At 41.7% G+C, this 19,976-nt stretch overlaps 2 protein-coding genes across 4 annotated transcripts in view; both read left to right on the plus strand.

Moving 5' to 3' along the window:
• Positions 1–45: 45 nt before the first annotated feature.
• CEP76 (centrosomal protein 76) lies at positions 46–16,819 on the plus strand. Of its 2 annotated transcripts, XM_086608555.1 has the most exons (12): positions 46–161; positions 1,395–1,550; positions 1,881–1,962; positions 2,327–2,551; positions 3,665–3,850; positions 6,191–6,288; positions 7,680–7,808; positions 10,531–10,722; positions 13,257–13,423; positions 14,332–14,665; positions 15,841–16,058; positions 16,520–16,819. In XM_086608555.1, exons 1-12 carry the CDS (start codon positions 99–101, stop codon positions 16,656–16,658), a joined length of 1,989 nt encoding a protein of 662 aa, XP_086464681.1. In that variant the 5' UTR covers positions 46–98; the 3' UTR covers positions 16,659–16,819. The 2 variants fall into 2 exon arrangements, with proteins under 2 accessions (XP_086464681.1, XP_086464682.1); XM_086608556.1 differs by lacking the exon at positions 2,327–2,551.
• Positions 16,820–19,518: 2,699 nt separating this feature from the next.
• Positions 19,519–19,976, plus strand: part of SPIRE1 (spire type actin nucleation factor 1) — a 133,345-nt gene continuing 132,887 nt past the window's right edge. For both annotated transcript variants that reach the window (XM_086609185.1, XM_086609186.1), the window contains exon 1: positions 19,519–19,846. In XM_086609185.1, the coding sequence (XP_086465311.1) occupies positions 19,519–19,846 (328 nt within the window). The remainder of the gene's footprint in view (positions 19,847–19,976) is intronic.

The following is a 19,976-nucleotide window of genomic DNA, read 5'->3' on the forward strand; positions in this document are numbered from 1 at the left end:
GGGGCGGGGCCTCGCCCGCGGCGCGCGGCCCTGCGGCCTCCTGCCCCTCGCGCCGCCCGGGGCGGGAAGCGTCGCGGCTCCTGTCCTGCGTCGCCGCCATGTCGCTGCCGCCAGAGAAAGCCTCTGAGCTGAAGCAGATCATCCACCAGCAGCTGGTCAAGGTGAGGGTGCTTCCGCCGTAGAGCGGCGGAGTGGCTCCTCCTGCTGGGGAAAGCCCCGAGGGAGGGGAGGGCTTGGCCGGGCTTTGGTGGTTCCCGTGTCGGCCGTGCGGACCCCGGCCCTTGGTGACAGCAGTACCCGCTGAGGTGGTGACATGGCGTGCAGTCCGTGCCTGCTCCCTCGTCCCGCTTTGTTTTTCCTACTTGAGCCTCTTCAGGTGGTTTCCAGGCGCTGTTTTGCCTCACTGCCGTTCGCGCCCCTTCCGGGAGGGCCGCGGTGGTTCGCGCTCTCGCCTAACAGCAGCCCTGGCTCGCGGCCTTTTCCCCGCCGTCTCCTACCGCCTCCGCTCCTCGCCCTGATCTCTTTCCTGCGCTACCGGGGGATGGAGCTGAGGCCGCTGCCGTCCTGGCCGCTCCCCACCCCCTGCCCCGCCGTCGCTGCTCTCGCTCTCGCTGCCCTGTTCAGGGCAGAGAGAGTCGGCCGTCAGCGGGGAGCGGCGGGGGCGAGGCCCGAGGCACTGGCGGGTTGAGCGGTGGGGTCAGCACCCCGGGACTGGGGCTTTTTTGTTCCACACCCCCCCCCCCCCCCTCCCGCTTTCCGCCTTTTGAGCGAGATTCTTGGGCTGGGTCTTGAACTGACCGGGAAATACATGCGAATGCTTTAACTCATGTATTGCGAAGTATTTCAAATCCCAGTGGTTGTGTCCTTAATGTCCTTCCTGTGTGAGAAACAGCTTTACAAATCCATGCAGTTTGGCAGCTGAGATGAAGGACAGAAATTGTCAGACTTCCCTTTGAGCGTAGGGGACGTTTGCAATGGAGATTTCGTACTCTTGTGCCTTGCCTACAAGTACATAAAGGTGTACTTTTTCCCTTAAAAATAATAAACTATTATCCAAAGTTTGAATTTGGAGAGAGACAAATTAAAACAGCAACCATTTTATAATTTATTGATATGCAGACCCTTTTGTAAGCAGGGAAGTTCAAGGCAGGACATGCTGTCAAGAGCAGTAAAAATGCTCAAGTTTGGTATGGTTGTGTTTTTTTTTTTTAATTAGTAGAGCTGCTTTGGTGAGGTAGTGACTCATTTGATTAGTTCTGAAAAGATTAATATTTTAGTGTAGTTATTTCTGTTTTCCTAGGAGAATACCTTTAGTCTTACAGACTGACAGTTTAGTCTTATCTTCCGCCATTTAAAGAGCTTGTGTTTGTAGCATATAGTGAATTTTGTTTCAGATGGATGTCCATGGCAGGATAAGAGAAGTTCTTGCTGAGACTATACGTGAAGAGTTAGCACCTGAGCATCAGCAGTTATCCACAGAAGATCTGATAAAAGCCTTAAGACAACGAGGAATCATTGATGATGTTATGAAGGAACTTAAATTTGTAACTGTAAGTAGCTTTAAAAGAGTGAAAATATTTTTGCTTATTCCTCTTACCGATTTGGTGTTTTGATAATGTGAAAACTCGCTACTTCTAGAGGCTTTACTGATTTGTGACTTGTTAGGAGCACAACAGCTTAATGCATATGCTAAAATTGGTTTAACAGTGATACTATATTGAAAATATTTGTTCAGTTTCATTACATCTAAAGTACTAGAAGGCAGCATACCTGAGGAATGGCATTCACTTGAAATGGAGCATGCTTTAATTTTTAGAAGACTGAGGTAAGATCACTGTTGCATCCCTTGATGCTTTAAAAAGTCTTAATTTTAATTCCAGGATGTGAAGGAAAAGGAGAGAACTTCAGCTCCAAAACCATCAACACATTTTGTTGACAGAGAACCACCAGTTTTGAAAAAAAGTATGTTGCTTTTTTATTTTAATACTTGGATCATGATTTTGAGAGACATTCGAAGTCTGTGATTTTTGAACTCTGAATTAGTAATCCAGTATGAACTGGCGTAAAGGTGAATGTTTTTTTCTGCTAATCTACAGGAGATAAATTTGTGTAAGCAGCAGAAATTAGTGTTGCATAAAATGTGACTTTAAAAAAAAAAAATTTATTTTACATTAAGATGACTTCCATACAGTTTAAAATCATTTTCTCCTAAGCACTTGTTTCAAAAAAGTTTCTTTTTTTCTAGTCTTCTGTTAGTTAGCTGATATTTAACGTGCTTCCTCAGATCTGTTTGTAGTCTCTTTATTTTTATTGCTACGCTTTTCAGCTAACATTGACCCAACACGGAGGTATCTTTACCTTCAGGTTTTGGGTGGAAAAGCTTTTCTGGAACATCTTCAGGAACCGGAGCCTCTGCCTGGCCAAATCTGTTCTACCTTCACTCTGTGTTTGCACTTTCGAAATCAGCGCTTCCGTTCTAAACCTGTCCCCTGTGCCTGTGAGCCGGATTTTCATGATGGTTTTTTACTTGAAGTACACAAGGATAGCCTAGGTAAGAAATATTGTGGGTTTAAAGCTGATGCTATTGGGTTTTTTCTGAGTTCAGTTATTGTGAAATATGTTTGATATTATTTAGTGGCTTTCTTTCCTTTTTTTATCATGTTTTCCTAAGGTAACTGATTACTGTATTAGGTTATGCCACTTGTAGATCTTTCTCAACTCTTGCCTCTTCTTTTCCACTCTAAAATAACTTTTAAATTTGACCGACTTTATCCGTAGTTGACAGTGAGATGAGATTCTTGGAGGTGGTAAGAGATACTAAGATGGCTGTAATTTTCATGAACTTGGTACTTCCGAGTGAAGAAGGGAAATGTAAATTTGTCGTCATATGGAAGGACAAACTTCAGTGTGAGTTCAGTTTGTCTACCAGTTGGCAAACACCTGCAGAAGAGTCAGTCATCCACAGCCTGTATTACTGTTCTTCTGTTGGTAGCCAGGGAATATGACAGGAGCTAAGTATGTTATGAAAAGTTTTCAGGAATAAATAGGGAAGACTTGAGGTAGTGGGATAAGGGAAGAGGATTCTGATACCATCTGATTCCTGTAGAAATCCAGGGTAGCTCATGGAATAGCAGGCAACAGAGAGAAAGCCAGAGTTACTGCAGTTGGATTTGGGCAAGGAAGTGAATATACCACAAAGTCAAAGAAAACCAGACTTTGTTAATTCTGCTGCTCGTGGAGCAGTTTTTATCGTAGGGTCAAGCTTAACTACAGAGAAAGTTGTTTCCTGAATACTGATGTCTAGTAAGTTGACCTGACGCATTCCAACTTACTAAAAAAATGTTTTTCAATTGCTTTTACTTAATGGTGCTTTAATATTCTTCATTTTCTTAAGAGCTAATTCCATTTTAATTTTCGTGCAGTTGAACCAGTTACGTTAGAGTACTCAACTACAGGAATCTTCTTATCTCCTCTATAATCTTTCTGTAGATCTGTCCTAAATGGAGTTTGATTGTAAGATAGGATCATTGCTTACACTTCCAGACACAAGATTTTTCTTAAAATGCAATATATGCAATGGATGTAAATGCATATTTTTTTTATTTTTGAGGAGGACTTAGGATGATAATATTCTTGCTGTCTTATCTTGGTTTAATAATGGCAGGTGATGGAAGTAAAATGGTGGATGCAACCACTATGTTATCTATATGTGATCCAGTGCATATGGTTCTGATCAAAACAGACACGTTTGGTGAGACAACACTAGTAGCATCCTATTTCTTGGAGTGGCGATCTGTCTTGGCTGCAGAGAATGGCATAACAAATGTCGCTGTTGAACTCCTGGGTGTAGGTAAGGATAAATAATAAGGCTGTAATGATGACTTAAAATATTGGGTACTGAGCTTGCTTATAAGCGTAAAGCAGTATTTATGATGTAGTTTGATTTTTAGTTCAACTCATAAATTAGTATAAGGTATTCTTGGAAAATGTGTAGGAGACTACTGGTCAGATTTTTCTGTTACCAGAGTATTGACAATGGATATTCCAGATCCTGTGTAATAATGGCCTCTATGTGTGGGAACTCCTTCTATGGATTTTCTGCAAAATCTGGATAAGTTATCATAAATAAAACAAACAAACGAAAATCAATCAGTTAATCTCCAGGAATATAGCAGACCAGTGCACTGAAGAGTAAAATCTAGCTTGTGTCCCTTTCATAGCAAACTAGCAACTGGTGGAGAAAGTGATCTCAGTGATCTCTGCTGTGCTGCTGTTGATTCCAGTAGCTGGAAGAATGTTTTCTGACAGAAGGGTTGAACAGCTTTGTTTAGGTGCTTAGCACTTAGTACATATAGAATCATAGAATCACAGAATGATTTGGTTTGGAAGGGACCTCAAAGATCATCTAGTTCTAACCCGCCTGCCATGGGCAGGGACACCCTCCACTACACCAGGTTGCCCAAAGCCTCATCCAACCTGGCCTTGAACACTTCCAGGGATGGGGCATCTACAGCTCCTCTGGGCAACCTGTTCCAGTACCTCACCATCCTCTGAGTGAAAAATTTCTTCCTTATATCTAATCTAAATCTGCCCTCTTTCAGTTTAAATCCATTGCCCCTTGTCCTATCACTACATGCCCTTGTAAAAATTCCCTTTCCAGCTTTCCGGTAGGCCCCCCTTTAAGTACTGGAAGGCTGCAGTAAGATCACCTCGGAGCCTTCTCTTCTGCAGGCTGAACAGCCCCAACTCTCTCAGCCTGGCTTCATAGGAGAGGTGCTCCAGCCCTCGGATCATCTTCATGGCCCTCCTCTGGACCTGCTCCAGCAGCTCCATGTCCTTCTTGTGTTGGGGCATATGTATAAATATATGTGTATTTTTGTGTATCACTTGTCCCCACTACCCTTTTTAGGAGTTCCAACCTAAGTTTTTAGACTGTTATGTTTTAGTGGATAAAGACCAGATCAAGGACTTGATCTATCATGATTTCGTACAGGAGCTATCCCAGAGTTTGGTCAAGTAGTAGCTTCTGAATCATTTGAGTATTCTTTGTCACAGTTTCTCTACCTGTTAGGTAGGTAAGCAGCTCTTGATAGTTTCAAAAGAATCTTCAAAATACTTTGAAGATTGGATATACTATGTAAGTTATTCCTGTCACTATTGCCTGCCTTTTTGGGGGGGGATGATTTGGTGCAGTGTTTTATCCAGCGAATACAAATATAGTAAGCTTATTGCCTAATATATTTGTTAGCTTCATTTCCTTCAGCAAATGCTGACATTGGCAGAAGTTTAGTAAGCAATGTGTGTTTAGATAGTCTCTCAAAGAGCTTTTTATTTATAATGACTTGGGAATGCATAATAAATAAGTTGAGTCTAATACTCAAATGGATAATGGGAGGAGTTAAATCTAATTATCCTTAGCTTTTTTCCAAGTAATAAAGTATCAATCCAGTAAATCCAGTACTTTTTCTCTACTTCTAAAGTCTTGACATTGTACGAAATGCATCAAGAACATCAAAGCATGCTGCCATCTTGGATAAATAGACAAAATCCTATGTGAAGCTTCGATTGCTTGTATTGCTTATAATCCCATCTCTCTATTCTTTTATAATGCTTCTTGTTCTGTATGTAATTCTAAATTTTCAACGTTATGCAACAACGTTAGGTTTGTGGAATTTTGTGGTTTGTTTGCTTGTTATTTTGTTTGCTTGGTTGTTTTTTTTTTAGTTGGTTAATCTCTTGGTATGTACTCTGGGTCCTTGATAATAAACTGTATCTTGTGGACGATGAACTTCACTTGTTTGCAACTACCCAAATTTGAGCTTCCTATGTAGTCAGAAGGAATAGGTGCTTTTACAGTGTGTGACTCTCCTACTCTATTTTAGATGCCCATTCTAGACGTTTCTAGAATGCTCTTTATCTTATGTGTCCTGGTACTGGCTGCAAAGAGGGCCTTGGCTAATTATCTCAGATCTAGATATCTGCTTTTTCTGGCTAGATTATACTTTCTTACAGCCTCATTTGAGTTTAAAATTTAAATAAGGATTCTTATTTTGCATATATTTAAAGAAATTTAGTTATTTTTTATGATTATATAGCTAGCATTTATTTTAATGATTTGCTCCTGTCTGACTGAAATGTCTGAAGTAAATTTAATTTGAGAGAACTGATCAAAATTTATTATGGTTCAAAGGTACAGAATCAAAGGTTTCTGTTGGTGTTTTAAACATTAGACTGGAAATGTATCCACAGCTTAATAAGACGCTGTCTCCAGAAATAACTAGTACTCAAGTAAGTAATTTCTGGGAGGGCTGACTTACTCTTTTATTGGGGAGTGGGGGAAGCTTAGTATAGAATTACTTGTAAATGTTGAGGGCTGTGAGGTTTTGAATGTTTGATACTTCTTTTTTTTTTTTTCTTTAAATTTAAATATAATTACCTTTTTTAAAACTACTTTGTTTATGCTGAACATTATTTGAAATATTACTTCAGTAGTTTTTCTAATTACTTGTATCAAAACTTTAAGAAGAAAAATAAGAAAGATGTAATATACCTAATTTTCTTCAGGTAGTAAATGTTTTGTTTCTCTCTTTCCCAATTGAAACAATAATTTCAAGTCGGCTATTCTGCCTGGAAAGCCAATAAATGTTTACCTGAAGGTGCACGCAGATATTATTCTGCACATCAAAAGCTGAACAATCCTTTTGTACAGAAATGCATCACTTAAGATGAACGCTACTTCAGTCAAGCTTGATAAATGAGCCTAGAAACAAGAAATGTAACTTAAGATTTTTGTTCATTGGATTTTCATTTAAAAATACTATTCTTGAGCATTTGCGTGGCACGCTTTAAATATTAAGCTTTATTTTACATATGTGTCGTGGGTTAGGCTGCTCCGGCAACCAAACCCCCCCACAGTCATTCGCTCACCCTCCCCCAGCCCCAGGGATGAGGGAGAGAATTAAAGGATAAACGGGAAACCCGTGGGTTGAGATAAGAACAGTTTAATACAGATGATTTAATACACAGTGTAGATGCTCACCACCCCCTCTTATGCGAAGCCCGTCTCATCCCGAAGCTGCAATCCCAGACGAACGCGAGGCCCCAAAATAGAGAGGGGAGAGAGAGAGAGATAGTACTCCGAGAGTGGGAGTACTGGGAGACAGAGAAAAAAAAGGCAATAGAGCAAAAGCGCAGCAAGCACAAAGGAGCAGAAGCCGCGAAAGAGCCAAAGCGCAAAAACCTCTTCTTCCCGGCTGTCCCTCACCTTTATACTGGGCATGAAGCTGCATGATATGGAATACTAATTGGCCAGTTTGGCCCTCAATCTTAAGTTCCACAAATCACAAGGGGAATCGTGGCCCCCTTGTCGCAGCTATGCTCCCCCCTTATCCTGCTGTGCTTCTGCACTCTGGCCAGGACATGGCACACTGAAAAGTCCTTGGCCAACTACAAACATCAGCTTGCTATCAACATTCTTCTCAGAGCGAGCCTCTGAGTAAAACCAAAACACGGAGCTCTTCTAGCTGCTAAAAAGAAGAGCTAACTCTGTCCCAGCTAAAACCAGGACAGTATGCCAGGATTTGATGTTAATGTACTTATTGATTACATATTGTACTTATTATTTTTTTCCTGTTTAGAATTAATATGTATGTAACTGGTTATGTTTTCCTTACCTACAGTTTGCTCTGGAACGTCAGAAAACAGCAGAAAAAGAACGGTTATTTCTTGTATACGCTAAGCAGTGGTGGAGAGAATACCTACAGATTAGACCTACACACAACGTGAGGCTAGTAAAGATTTTTGCACAGGTTTGTGAATTTTACAAGTAGATCAATCCTTTCTTTAAGTTATCTCTTTTTTTTTTATATGTTTTGAAGTCTGTGCGTATATAGAATCTGTATAGATTTAAGACATGGTTATATTCAGGTCAGAGCTGCATGTGGTGTATCATGCAAAAAATGAAATTTGTAAGTGTTGAACTTCTATTTGCGTATTGGAGCGTAATAGCGTGATGCAGGCAGGAGGGTTGCGCCAACCATGTCTGATGTACAAGGTGATAAAGCCTCTTTAGTCTTTTCCTTGAATACTCACAAATGGCAAAGACCTAAGTGATCTGTGCAAACTATTTCAAGCAAATTTTATACCAGACAAAACAGTTATAAAAAATGGACTTACTAGATCTGTTGGAACAGATCCACATAGTATTTGAGCTCTGTGTGGTCTGAAAAACAATCTGTTTGGTTAATGTGACACAATAGCTACAGATATAATTATTGTAGGCTAATAAGTTACTGTGTCAGTTGCTCCTTGATAACTGTCCCTCAGTAAAAGGAATGGTGTGGTCCATGCATTTTTCATGCTATGAATTTAGCTTGTGTAGTAGCAGTTTTCCTAGCATAGACAATGCACAGTAGCTTGTTATCTCACAGTAACATCCTGAAGTGATCTGTGCCTATTCTTTCTCTTCAGTGAAGTAACACTTTGCATTCTGGCTGTACTGTGAGTGTTCAGTAGTGATGTGAACTTCCAAATCCCACCTGAGTCCCTGCCCAGTCACTCCCTCACTCCACCCCAGTGGGATGAGGGAGAAAATAAAAAGGCCAAAAGCGAGGAAAAACTCATGGGTCAAGGTAAAGATGGTATAATAAGTGAAGGAAAGCAAGAAAGGAAGAGTGGGAAAAAAGTGATGCAGAGACAATCATTCACCACTTCACACCAGCAGGCTGATGCCCAGCTGGGCTCCAAGCAGGAGCAAGTTTAGAAAAAAATCTGTTCTCCACCCCCACCAGTTGTATTGCTGAACGTGATGCCATATGGCGTGGAATATCCCTTTGGTCAGTTCAGATCAGCTGTCCTGGCTGTGTCCCCTCCCAGCCTCTTGTCCACTCCAAACCTATTCTGTGTGGGGGCAGAATGAGAAACAGAGAACTCTTTGAGACTGTGCAAGCACTGCTCTGCAACAGATAAAACACTGGTGTGTTATCAACACTGTTTTGGTCACAAATCTAAAACGCAGCGCTGTAGGGGCTGCTATGAAGAAAATTAACTCCATTCCAACCAGCCCCAGTACAAAGGCTTAAGGGTGTCAGGGCAAGGTATATAGAGAAACAAATATATGATTAAACAGGGAATTCTAGAACTGGGAGTTTGGCTGGGGATGTGAGGTGAAAATGAGACTTGTTCTATTTTGAGACTGAAGCAGTGTGTGAATTAATGGTATTCTACTTTCTGCACTCAGAAAGCTACAGTAGGGTTGGGAAGAAGGTTGGAGGGGGAAGGGTTTGTGAATAGGATTGGAGGACTAAGTTCTTTGTTACAGACTAGTATAGAAACTGGCAGCCCTCAGAACGCTGTCGGAACTTGGCCGCCTGCTAGTTCAGTACCTATAGAGAGCTTATCTTGAGTCTCCTGCTGGCCATAGCAAGTGTTAGTAAAACTGCCCTTAATGGCCTTTCTCATTTCTGGGAACAGAAATGAGATTATCAGGATTGTTTGACAATTTAGTTACCATCCAGTTTCATATGCATAATGCAGAAGTATGCATTACATATATAAGACTATATTAAATAATGAATCCTACCTGTGGGGTTTTTTTTTATTATTACTTTCAAGCTGTGAAATAATTTTCGACAAAATTCCAGTCAGCTTCAAATAAAGGCTGCTTTTCTTACACCAACTTGCTGGAAAAGCATGACAAAACCTTAATGGGAGCAGTATGTGACTACAGTAGAAATATGAGACCCTGATTTCCTGAAGCTGCAGAGATTTAAAAGGCTTTGATCCCTTTTAAAATATATGAACATGAAAGTACTGGTTTAGCCCAATGAGGAAAAGAAGAGTTCTGTACCTCTTAAAATAGTTTTAATAGTTGACAGTCATAGTATTTCCCTGCAGCATGTAATGAAACAGACCTTTTTCCAGTCATCTTATTTTTTCATTTTTCCAAGAAATTAGAAATTACTAGTATTATTACTCTGTTATTTATATAAATTCTAGTTACTTAATTGTGAGTAAATTTTACTGCTTTTTGGTGTTATGACAAGAGGTAGAGTATTCAAATTCAGATGCAGATGGACACCTTTTAAACTCTAAAATCAGCTGCTGAGTGTTCAATGTTTTTGGCGGGAGTTGTTTTTGGGGTTTGTTGTGGGTTTGGGGGTTTGTATGTGGGGATTTGTTTCAGTTTGTGTTTTTGCTTGATGATAATGTGGAACTTGATAGTGGGTGAAGCATGAACAGTTCCTCACCTATTTAAGAAAATGAATTGCAGCCTGTGGTGCTCGAGGTGTTTGAATATTTAGTCCGGAATGACCTGTGAGTGACAGAGTCAGTGGAAAAATCTGACTGTAATGTCTCTAAATGAGTTGCCTTAATGGTCTCGTGTCTTAATTCTAGAAGTATTTTTGTGTCTTTATATTTTTTAGTGGTATTTATTTCAGGGAGAATAAATACCAGTGTGAAAAGACAGTTTAAGGTGAATCTCTTGTGATATTTGCATGGCTGGCAAATAACCATATTTTATCTGTTTAGGATGAAAATGGAGTAAACCGTCCAGTATGTTCATATATCAGACCTCTCCGAGCAGGCCGGTTACTAGACACACCTAGACAAGCAGCACGATTTGTCAGTGTCCTGGGTTATGAAAGAGCTCCTGTCATCGGAGGAGGTGGTGGCAAGCAAGAGCAGTGGTGCACCCTTCTTGCCTTTTTATGTAGAAACAAGGTATGTGAAAATAGTCATTGTGCGTGACACAATAGACTTGGTATTGTATTCTAACTGAATTCAGTAATTTAAGACAGGCTGCAAATACATGGATTGAATAAAATTTGGAGAATTCTGTTACAATAGTTTGTTCAAGATCTTTTTAAAGAGAAGCAGATGTTAAATGATAGACAAGAAGGCTTTGGATCAGGCTTTCTTTACTGCTATTGTTGGGGTCTGTTTGTCAATACATCTGTTTGACAATGAGCTTGCTTTTCTTCATTTGCTTTTCTAGGATCCCATATAATTATTCAATGAATCCCTGCTAGTGTGCAGGACACTAGTTTAAATTCTGGACTAATCTAGGAAGAGTTGAAAAAGTCTCTTTTGAAAAAATGGAGTTTTTAGATGGGCTAAAATGTACTGACAGTCTTTACGTGCCATTTTTGCAAGATAGGGATTTTCACTAAAAGTTTCAGCCTAGTTCTCGGTGATCTGACACTTGTATCATGACTACAATAAATGAAACAAATTGTAACTCGTTCTGGATTATAGCTCTTCTGTTGTATGAATAAAACTAATAGTGATCCCTTTTAATGCCTCTTTGGTTGAGTGGCATCTCGTTGCTACTGAGATACTTCTGTGCTCAAAAATAATGTCACCGATGTGTCTGTATTTAAGAAGATGTGGTGTTCTTGGCCGCAGGAGCTGTTGTTGCTCACCAGCCTGGGCTGCGGCACCAAGGACGCTGTTGCATCCTCCACAGCCAGGAGGAAATGGCCTGCCTCTTGTAGGCAGGATAGGTACCTTGAGTTGATTAGTAGTAATTAGTTCATTACCTCAACTCAGTCCAGCTGGGTAAGAATGATTGGTGCCATAATTCCCCCTTTTTGTTTTAGTATTTTTTGTTTTCACAAAGGCTTTATGGGTGAGCAGAGACCCGGCCCATTCATCCGACTCCAGCACGCTTCCCTCCCGTGAATACCACGTCAGGGCTTGCGGCTTTACCTTCTTCTCCGAAGGACTCTCGCTCGAGCTCCTGGCTCCGGCTCTTTTGGCTCGGGCTCCTTTTTGGCTCGGGCTCTCGGCTCAGCGAGGGAGTCGGGGCTTCCCAGGGTCTCACGGATGTATCACGTTGGGGTCACCAGTTGTTGCTCACCAGCCTGGGCTGCGGCACCAAAGACGCTGTTGCATCCTCCACAGCCAGGAGGAAATGGCCTGCCTCTTGTAGGCAGGATAGGTACCTTGAGTTGATTAGTAATTAGTAGTAGTTCATTATCTCAACTCAGTCCAGCTGGGTAAGAATGATTGGTGCCATAAGCTGTATCTCAGTTTCTAGATCTGTCTCAAATACCACACCAAACAGATATTAGCTGTTGTCTCTGAACATCATATCATGCATAGGTACCATATAAAGGCATCATTGGTCACCCACTGACTTGCAGGTGGAGACGATAGCGACTTTGAGGGCTGTTGTGTTTGGAGGCACAGAGAAAGGATTTACTCCAAGGCAGAAGTGGAAAGCTTTATAGAAAATAGCTGAATTTAGCCTCTGAGAAACCAGCTGGACCATTATTATTTTTCTTGTGGAAAGTGGTATGGCATTATTAATTGAACACAAGTTCCCTAGAAACTTGTTTAAACCTACTTTTCTGCATATTTTCTGTATACATTATGGTAGGAGAAGATTGTGTTACCTGTGTAATGATCAGCTACACCCAAGAACATTGAATTTTACATTTTCAACGTTCTGAATAGTATTTGACTAAAGAGCCTTACTCTTCACTTCTGAATACTGTGCTTTGTATTATGAAGGCTTCATGGCATGAGGAATTTTTGTTCTTACTTTACAGCTAACATCTGTACTTCAGAACTTGAGACAAAGAATATTAGATGTCACATTCAGAAATTGTTTTCTGTGAATTATCAGTGATAGTGATATATTTATGAAAGAAATGCTTTTCTGGCTGAAGGAAAAAGCAGCTACACATGACTTTCAGCTGGTTTATAGTTAGACCTGTGAGAGAGGTTATTTTATCTTTGTTTAATTTCTCAACTTTGACAACACATTCAAGATAGTGAAATAAGAGTAGAATTTAGTTTTATTAAGTGACTAAATTTCCTAACTGTGTGAAAATATTGTGTAATTTCTAGTATTACCTCAGGTATTTGTATTACGTATGTTTTTACATTTAATTAGAATGTTAGTTTTGTCTTCACAGGTCGATAGGTTTTGATTTTTTTTTATTACTTGGAGGTATCTTTTTTAATCATAAGAAATGTTTTCTAGTATTAATCATACAGGATATTTAAAGAAAAATATAAGTAGTCTATCATTAGAACATACTGCTGTTTTTAACTGATTTTTTCTATTACAGAAAACTAAAACTTGTCAAGTTTAGACCTTAAAATCCTTACTTCTGATATGTGATTTAGGTAAACAAGAGGGAAACATGACTTGTTAAATAATGGTTAGAGAAATATCACTATTTTCTTTCTTCAAGATTTTATCCATGCCTGATACTCAAACCGACTTACTAATATTTACTGTCCAGGGTGACTGTGAAGATCATGCTAACCTTCTGTGCAGTCTTCTTCTTGGGTTTGGATTGGAAGCCTTTGTGTGTGTTGGAACTAAAGCAAAAGGAGTCCCCCACGTTTGGGTAATGACTTGTGGAACTGATGGAACAATTACTTTTTGGGAGAGCTTAACAGGACATAGGTGAGTAAAAGGAATATGAGAACACTGTACTATATTGAGGTTTGTGTGGGATATTTTTGTTGTTGTTGCTTTTTTGTTTTTTATCTTTAAAAAAAACCCTGTCATGTAACTGTTAGGTGATCCAGGAGACTTTTGTTGTTGAGTCTTGTTTCTGTGTACTGCTTTTGTTTGGGAAATAACTGGTTCAGTGTGAGGTGAAATATTTCAACAGTTTGTAATACAGTTTTCAGTGGCTTTAATACCGTATAGTAACTGTTTTGTGTCTGATGGCAGCTGATTGCCATTGATGCTATTGCTGCCATTGTCCGTAAGGAACGGGATGAAATCTGACATGATTGTTTAGGAACCTGTATTTTTTCCTTATTTTATCTGTGAAATCAGTGTTACATTACTTTTTTCCCCTGCAGAAATCTCTATAAGTTTTCTGAGGTTCTCTCTCACTTGAGTCATTTTAGAAGGGCACATGAAGTTGTTCTGTATTCCAAAGTTTCTGGAACCTGTTATATCCAGTGTTGAAAATAAGCAAGTCAGTTTTGCCACTGTTTTTGTATCCTGTGTTTAGCATTTAAAGATGTTTCTCTGAATGTGATGAACAGTGGGGAAACTGTATTGTTATGTTGTTATAGTTGCAAAATTGAATTACTGTTGAGTATCTGCTTGATTATTCAGCTTACTTTTCTAGGTTTAAATAAAAAAGTGATTTATTATTTCACTGTATGTTATGCCTCCAAAATATATATCATTAATTTTCTGTAAAGAACTGAATGACATGTTGGGGAAAAAAAAATGTTAACAAACTTGGCTTACATTTTTAAATGGAGAAATGCCTTATATCTGTCTCATCTAAGTGTTTTTTACCTTGCTTTGAAATAAGGTGTGTTAATAAGAAATTGAATGTTTTTGATTAGGTATATCCACAGACCTATCAACCCTGATGACCCTCCACTAGTTGAACAACCCAAGCCACTGTATCCTTATCGCACAATAGGTTGTATCTTCAACCATCAAAAGTTCTTTGGAAATTGTCAGCCCTCTGATGCTGTGGAGGTCTGTGTGTTTGACCTGCATGATGAATCTAGATGGAAACCAATGAGTGGAGAAGCAATAAAATCTGTGTGTCCCCCTGGAACAACATCTTCAATTCCTCCTTTTCCTCCTCTGTGTGCTTCTGCAGTAGACGCTGCGGTAACAAGCAATGAGATAGAATTGCAGCTGAGAATACTGGTCTCTGAACACAGAAAGGTAATGATGTTTAAAGATTGTCGCTGATCTGTTATGGTAATAAAGGTGCATGTTTTTACTGTATGCTTGTTTTGGATAGCCATTTGTTAGTTCACGTACTCCTATCTTTACAATGTGTTCTCCATCAGCTTTTGCAGAAATGCAGTATGTGAAAAGTGAAATAACTGAAAAATTGTTTGGAATGACTGTACTGAGCTAGTTTAGACGTCATATTATTTGCAGTGGTGATTCCATAGTCTCAGGTTCGGACTCTTCTTCCCCAGCCCCCTGGCATTGCCTCTTGTTCTAGGTCGGTGACCTTCAGCTTACTACCTATGTAAAAGCTGGGAAGATCAAGTCTGGTTGTCTGTGGGCTTTGCCTATCCATCACAAATTATTTTAGTCCCTAGATAAAAGCAAGCTTTCAGCTTTCATGATCTTATTCTGACTGCTTTAAAAAATCAGAAGGTATTTCTAGAATTTAGTTTAGCCCTTTATCAGGATTTTTATAAGACGTAATGTGCCAGAAATTTTTCTTCCTGTGCTGCATATGAAGGAGACGATATTTTAAATCCCTGTTAGCTTATGCCTGATTTTAATGGATTTTGTTGGTTGTTTTTGTTTTAATCTCCCACACAATGCTCACATTTGGGGTGGCAAATAATTGTTAGAGTATGAATCTCATGCAACATTGAATACATATGTGGTAGATTTTTCTACTTCTTTGCACTTGTGGGATGGTAGGAGGAAGATGCATGTACGTATGTATGTGTTTTGGGGAGCTGTTGTGTGTTGTTTTTCAGAAGGGGGTTTCCGTGAGAGATGTTAGAAAAATGTGAGGTGAATCTTAGTTGATCTTTCCCATATTGTTGTGTGTATTTATGCACTATCTTCTTATGTTCATGCAGAGATTTGAACATTAGCCTAAACATCTAGTTTCAACTCTGCTGGTCTTGTTTAGTCTAGTAGTCTAACTGAGTTTCTTGCAAAATGTTTGATGTTTTGGTGGTGGTGTTTGATTCTTCTGGTTGGTGTGTAAGTCAATATATAAATCTTACTGCTCCATGGGTTCACTTCTGTTAACTACAGATTAAAGATTTGTCATGGATTTATTTGAATCTATACAGTATACAAGCTTAGTCATATCCTGTTGTTCATTCTGCACGCTTGTCCTAATTCTGTGACTTGCCTCACAGGATCTTGGCCTTTCTACTGTTTGGGATGACCACCTATCCTATCTGTTGTCACCAGCATTAGCAGCCTATGAGCTTGAACGTACAACAAGCATTTCTGCAGGAAATGAAGAGTTTCAAGATGCTGTGAGAAGAGCAGTGCCTGATGGTCACACATTTAAAGGGTTTCCTATCCATTTTGTATACAGAAATGCAAGGAGAGCGTTTGCCACGTGTCTTCGGTAAGTTTGAATGTAAAGATATGTATGTTAAAACCAAATAATAATACTTAATTATGAATTGCAACTCCTTTTTTTTTTATAATGGCATTTAAAGAAAATTTAATTTTCTTAAATTACAACTGGAAGAAGAGTTGTGTAGTATGTGAATGGGTCGTGGTACAGAGCTTTTACGTTACATTGGTGAATTCAGTGGTGATAGACTTCTCATGCGTTAAATTAAAGAACAAGGAGTTCATTTAATTTCTCTGCACTTGTTAAAAGTGATCAATGATGCTCTCGTTTTCCTCCACGGCAACAGCCCCTGCACTATGGAACAATATTATTATTTGTAATGACAGACTCACGACACTCATTGTTATTTAAGTGTAAGTCACATTTGAAATAGCTGCACATATGCGATAGAAAATGTTAATAACAGTTTAGTTATATGTGTTACACCTGTTTTTCTTTTTGTCAAATAGGTCTCCTTTCTGTGAAGAAATAATCTGTTGTAGGGGAGACCAAGTGCGACTTGCAGTTCGTGTACGAGTGTTTACATACCCTGAGTCTGCATGTGCTGTTTGGATCATGTTTGCTTGTAAATACCGCTCTGTCCTTTGAAAAAACTGAAATTATTCATACCTTTTTAGATCTGCAAAATAATGTATGTGCGTATAAAATTATGCAATTTAAAACTAAGATTTTGTATAAATGCCACTGATTTTGAACATCACAGTGTGTATATTGAAGAGAATAATGTACACAGTAATTATTGTATTTATAAAAAGAGTTTATTCTTATTTTTAATAAAAGTTACTTTTAATACTTAAAGGAATGTTGGTCGGGTTATTAAAATGCTTGCATAAAATACTGGCTTCTCTTCTGCAGTTCTGTTTTAGTGCGAGAATTCATTTAGAAAAAAAGTCTGGTTTACCTCTCCAGGCTAAGAGACACTGTTTTACTTCTCTCCGTGTAGCATCCAGGATGGAGTTTGTGAGTGACTGAGATCCAGAAATACTAAAGTTTAAGGATGTCTCCTTTTCACAGGGAAATTGATTTCTGCCTCTCTTGGACCCAGCAATAGCTTCCAAGTTCATCTTCTAAGAACAGTTCAGTCAGGTATAGGTAATCTTGTTAATTTATTAATTTAATGATTTATGCATTTTTCTAATGTTTAAAATTAAGACTTGGGCACTTGAATGTGTAAATAGCTGTGCTGGGTTAGATGAAGTGTGTTTAGGCTGATGCCGTTTCCCTGATGTTAAAACGATTTAGTGGAGGGGAAAGAAAAAAAATCTGTAACTCCTTTGTGGTTTCTGACAACAGAGTTTAGGAAGTTTCTGACACCGAAGTTGTAGCCAGACCCTTTTGCTTAACAACCACGCATGATTTTGTCTAATTCTGACACTCGATCCATACTGAAGTATCCATCTGTGGTTTTGCCTTAAACCTGTAGATGATGATTCTGCTGGGTGTCTTTTGGTCTTTGTGCTTTGAGAAATGGCAAACAATTAATTGGATTTAACGAACTTCATTCCCTGCCTCTCATGTTTTTCGCCACATAGACTCCAGCCATCTCTTTGAAGAATCTGAAACTTTGATTTCTTCGGTAGAAACCATTCCATATCTTTGATTATCCATGTCCACCTCTTTTTCTTCCACTTATAAGAAAGATCAAAATCTTTCTGCTGGTTTTGGAGAATAAACCCAAAAAACCTAACCCTATAGAAGCTCACAACGCGTTCAACAGAAACATGCATTGACGTTTTGCTTGTACATTTAATCAGAAGTGTGGTAGTGTGACGCTTTTTTGAGGAGTCTTTTCCAGAAGTGTTAAATACTGCCTACTGCAGCACTTGGGTTTTAACTTGAGAGGTTAATAGTATGTTACGTACTTACGGGCCTTGCTGCTAACAGATTTAAAATACTTTACAAATCTGGTTTTGTCTGATCTTACTTTTTATACCTGACATCAAAATATATTAATTTGCCTGTTACACAACATGCAGGACCCTCATCAAAGCTTCGGACTGTACATCTATAATGTAACGTGAACACCTGGATCATATTGTGTGGTGAATATTGCTAAATTAAATACATTAAATAGCTTTATTGAAGTACTAGTTGTATCTTCTGTGCGCAGTGTATGTTACACACATATATGTCACTGCAAGAGGAAGAAAGCACCCATGTTCAATCCAACTAGAAGTGAAATGCGGAACAGGAGCTCGCTCCTTAGAGCCGAGCGTGGCGTGGCCCTTCCAGGGCGCAGCGCTCTGCGTGCACAGGAGGGGACGCTGCTCAGCGCTGCCTCCTCATTTACACCCGTCAGGCTTTCGTGGAAGGCCGGCGCTACGGGGAAGTTTTTCATTTCCTTTTACGTATGCTAGGTAAAATCGTAGAATACCAAAGGAAAAAAAAAATAAAATGTTTCTTGATGTGAATTTGAAGTTATTTAGTCTCCGCAACAAGATGATGTTTTTTTCTGTGTGCAGGGCTCGTTACTTGGTAGCGGCTGGGGAGAACTGGCGCGAAGGGGCAGGCTCTGCCCTTCCCTGCCCGGCTGCCTTCAGGGGCTGGAACGTCAGTTCCCAACTACTCGGAAGGCCATTCCCTTTTTTTTTTTTTTTAATTTCCAGACCATGCTCGTTCAACTGCTGTCAGCCTTTCTGTGTACCCTCGGCGGCTCCTGCCTCGCTGCTGCAGGGGATGGAGCTTTGCTGGAGGAAGCTGTGCGGCGCGGGGTGTTTGCTTGGCGAGGGCGGACCGTGGGATGTGCGGCCGCCTCCCTGTTGGGAAAACAGGGGCTTGATAACGCTTTCTGCTGAAACCCGAACGTCCCTGATGGCGGCGTGGATTAGTGTCATTGTTCCACTACTGGGGGTGCGGGAGGGTATCATCCTGCTTTCCCACTGGAGTTGTTCCGGAGGGGCGGGGGGCTTGTTACCAACCCTGGGCGCAGAACCAGCGGCCCAAGGGCTGTGAGGTGAGAACACCGCATCGTTACCCGTGTCTAAGGCAGGCGTGGAAGCCTGGGACCTCGCAAGGGCGTTTAAGCACAGCCCGCGGACACGGAGGTTGCTGCGGCAGCCCCCGAAGTGAATCCCGCCTCCCGCCCCGCGCAGCCGGGTCGCCGCCCGCCATCACGGTGGCGGCAGGGGGCGCTGCGGCGCCGGGCGGCGGCCGGTGGCGGCGGGGGCGGGCGAGGACGCCATTGCGTTGCTATGAGCTGTCTTCCCCTGCGGCGGCGGCAGCGGCGGGCGGTCCGGGCGTCGCTTCTCCTGCCCGCCGGCCGCTGTCCGCCTGCCTGCTGCGCGGGTCGGGCTGTCCGGCGGCCTGGTGGCACTAGCGGGGCGGGGAGGATGAGCACGGCGGGACCGGGCGGCGGCAGCACGAGCACCAGCAGCGCAAGCAGCAGCAGCAGCAGCAGCTGCGGCGGGGCCAGTCACTGAGCCGAGGAGCACCGCGGCGGAGGCAAGGCATGGCGCTGCCGGGAGAGCGCGGCGCGGAGCCCCAGCCCGGCGCCTCCCGCGCCACCGACGAGGAGGAGGACGGCGGCGGCGGCGGGGCCGGCGGGCAGCCGGAGGCGCTGTCGCTGGAGGAGATCCTCAGGCTTTACAACCAGCCCATCAACGAGGAGCAGGCGTGGGCCGTGTGCTACCAGTGCTGCGGCTCGCTGCGGGCCCGCGCCCGGCGGGGCGAGACCCCCGCCGCCAGGCTGGGGGCGGCCGCCAGCCTCCGTGTCTGGCGGGACGGCGCCGTCACCCTGGAGCAGGGCGAGCCCCACCGGCCGCCCCCGCCCGCCTCAGGTAAGGCCAGGCCCCGCCGCCGACCCCCTCGGCCCCCCGGGAACGGCCCGGCCTGGCCCGAGGAGGGCGGCAGCCAGGTGTGGGGCGCGGGCGGCTGCCCTTCTCCCTCCGCCTTTGTCCGTGGGCTGTG

The sequence above is a fragment of the Tauraco erythrolophus genome, chromosome 3 (genome assembly GCF_009769465.1).
Source record: "Tauraco erythrolophus isolate bTauEry1 chromosome 3, bTauEry1.pri, whole genome shotgun sequence".
Classification (NCBI taxonomy): Eukaryota; Metazoa; Chordata; class Aves; order Musophagiformes; family Musophagidae; genus Tauraco; species Tauraco erythrolophus.

Excerpts from the sequence above, each read along its gene's own strand:
- CEP76 (XM_086608555.1), top strand. The coding sequence starts at position 99 with ATGTCGCTGCCGCCAGAGAAAGCCTCTGAGCTGAAGCAGATCATCCAC. Across the intron at positions 2,552-3,664 it reads AGTACACAAGGATAGCCTAG|GTGATGGAAGTAAAATGGTG; the intron begins GTAAGAAATATT and ends TAATAATGGCAG. Across the intron at positions 3,851-6,190 it reads TGTTGAACTCCTGGGTGTAG|GTACAGAATCAAAGGTTTCT; the intron begins GTAAGGATAAAT and ends TATGGTTCAAAG.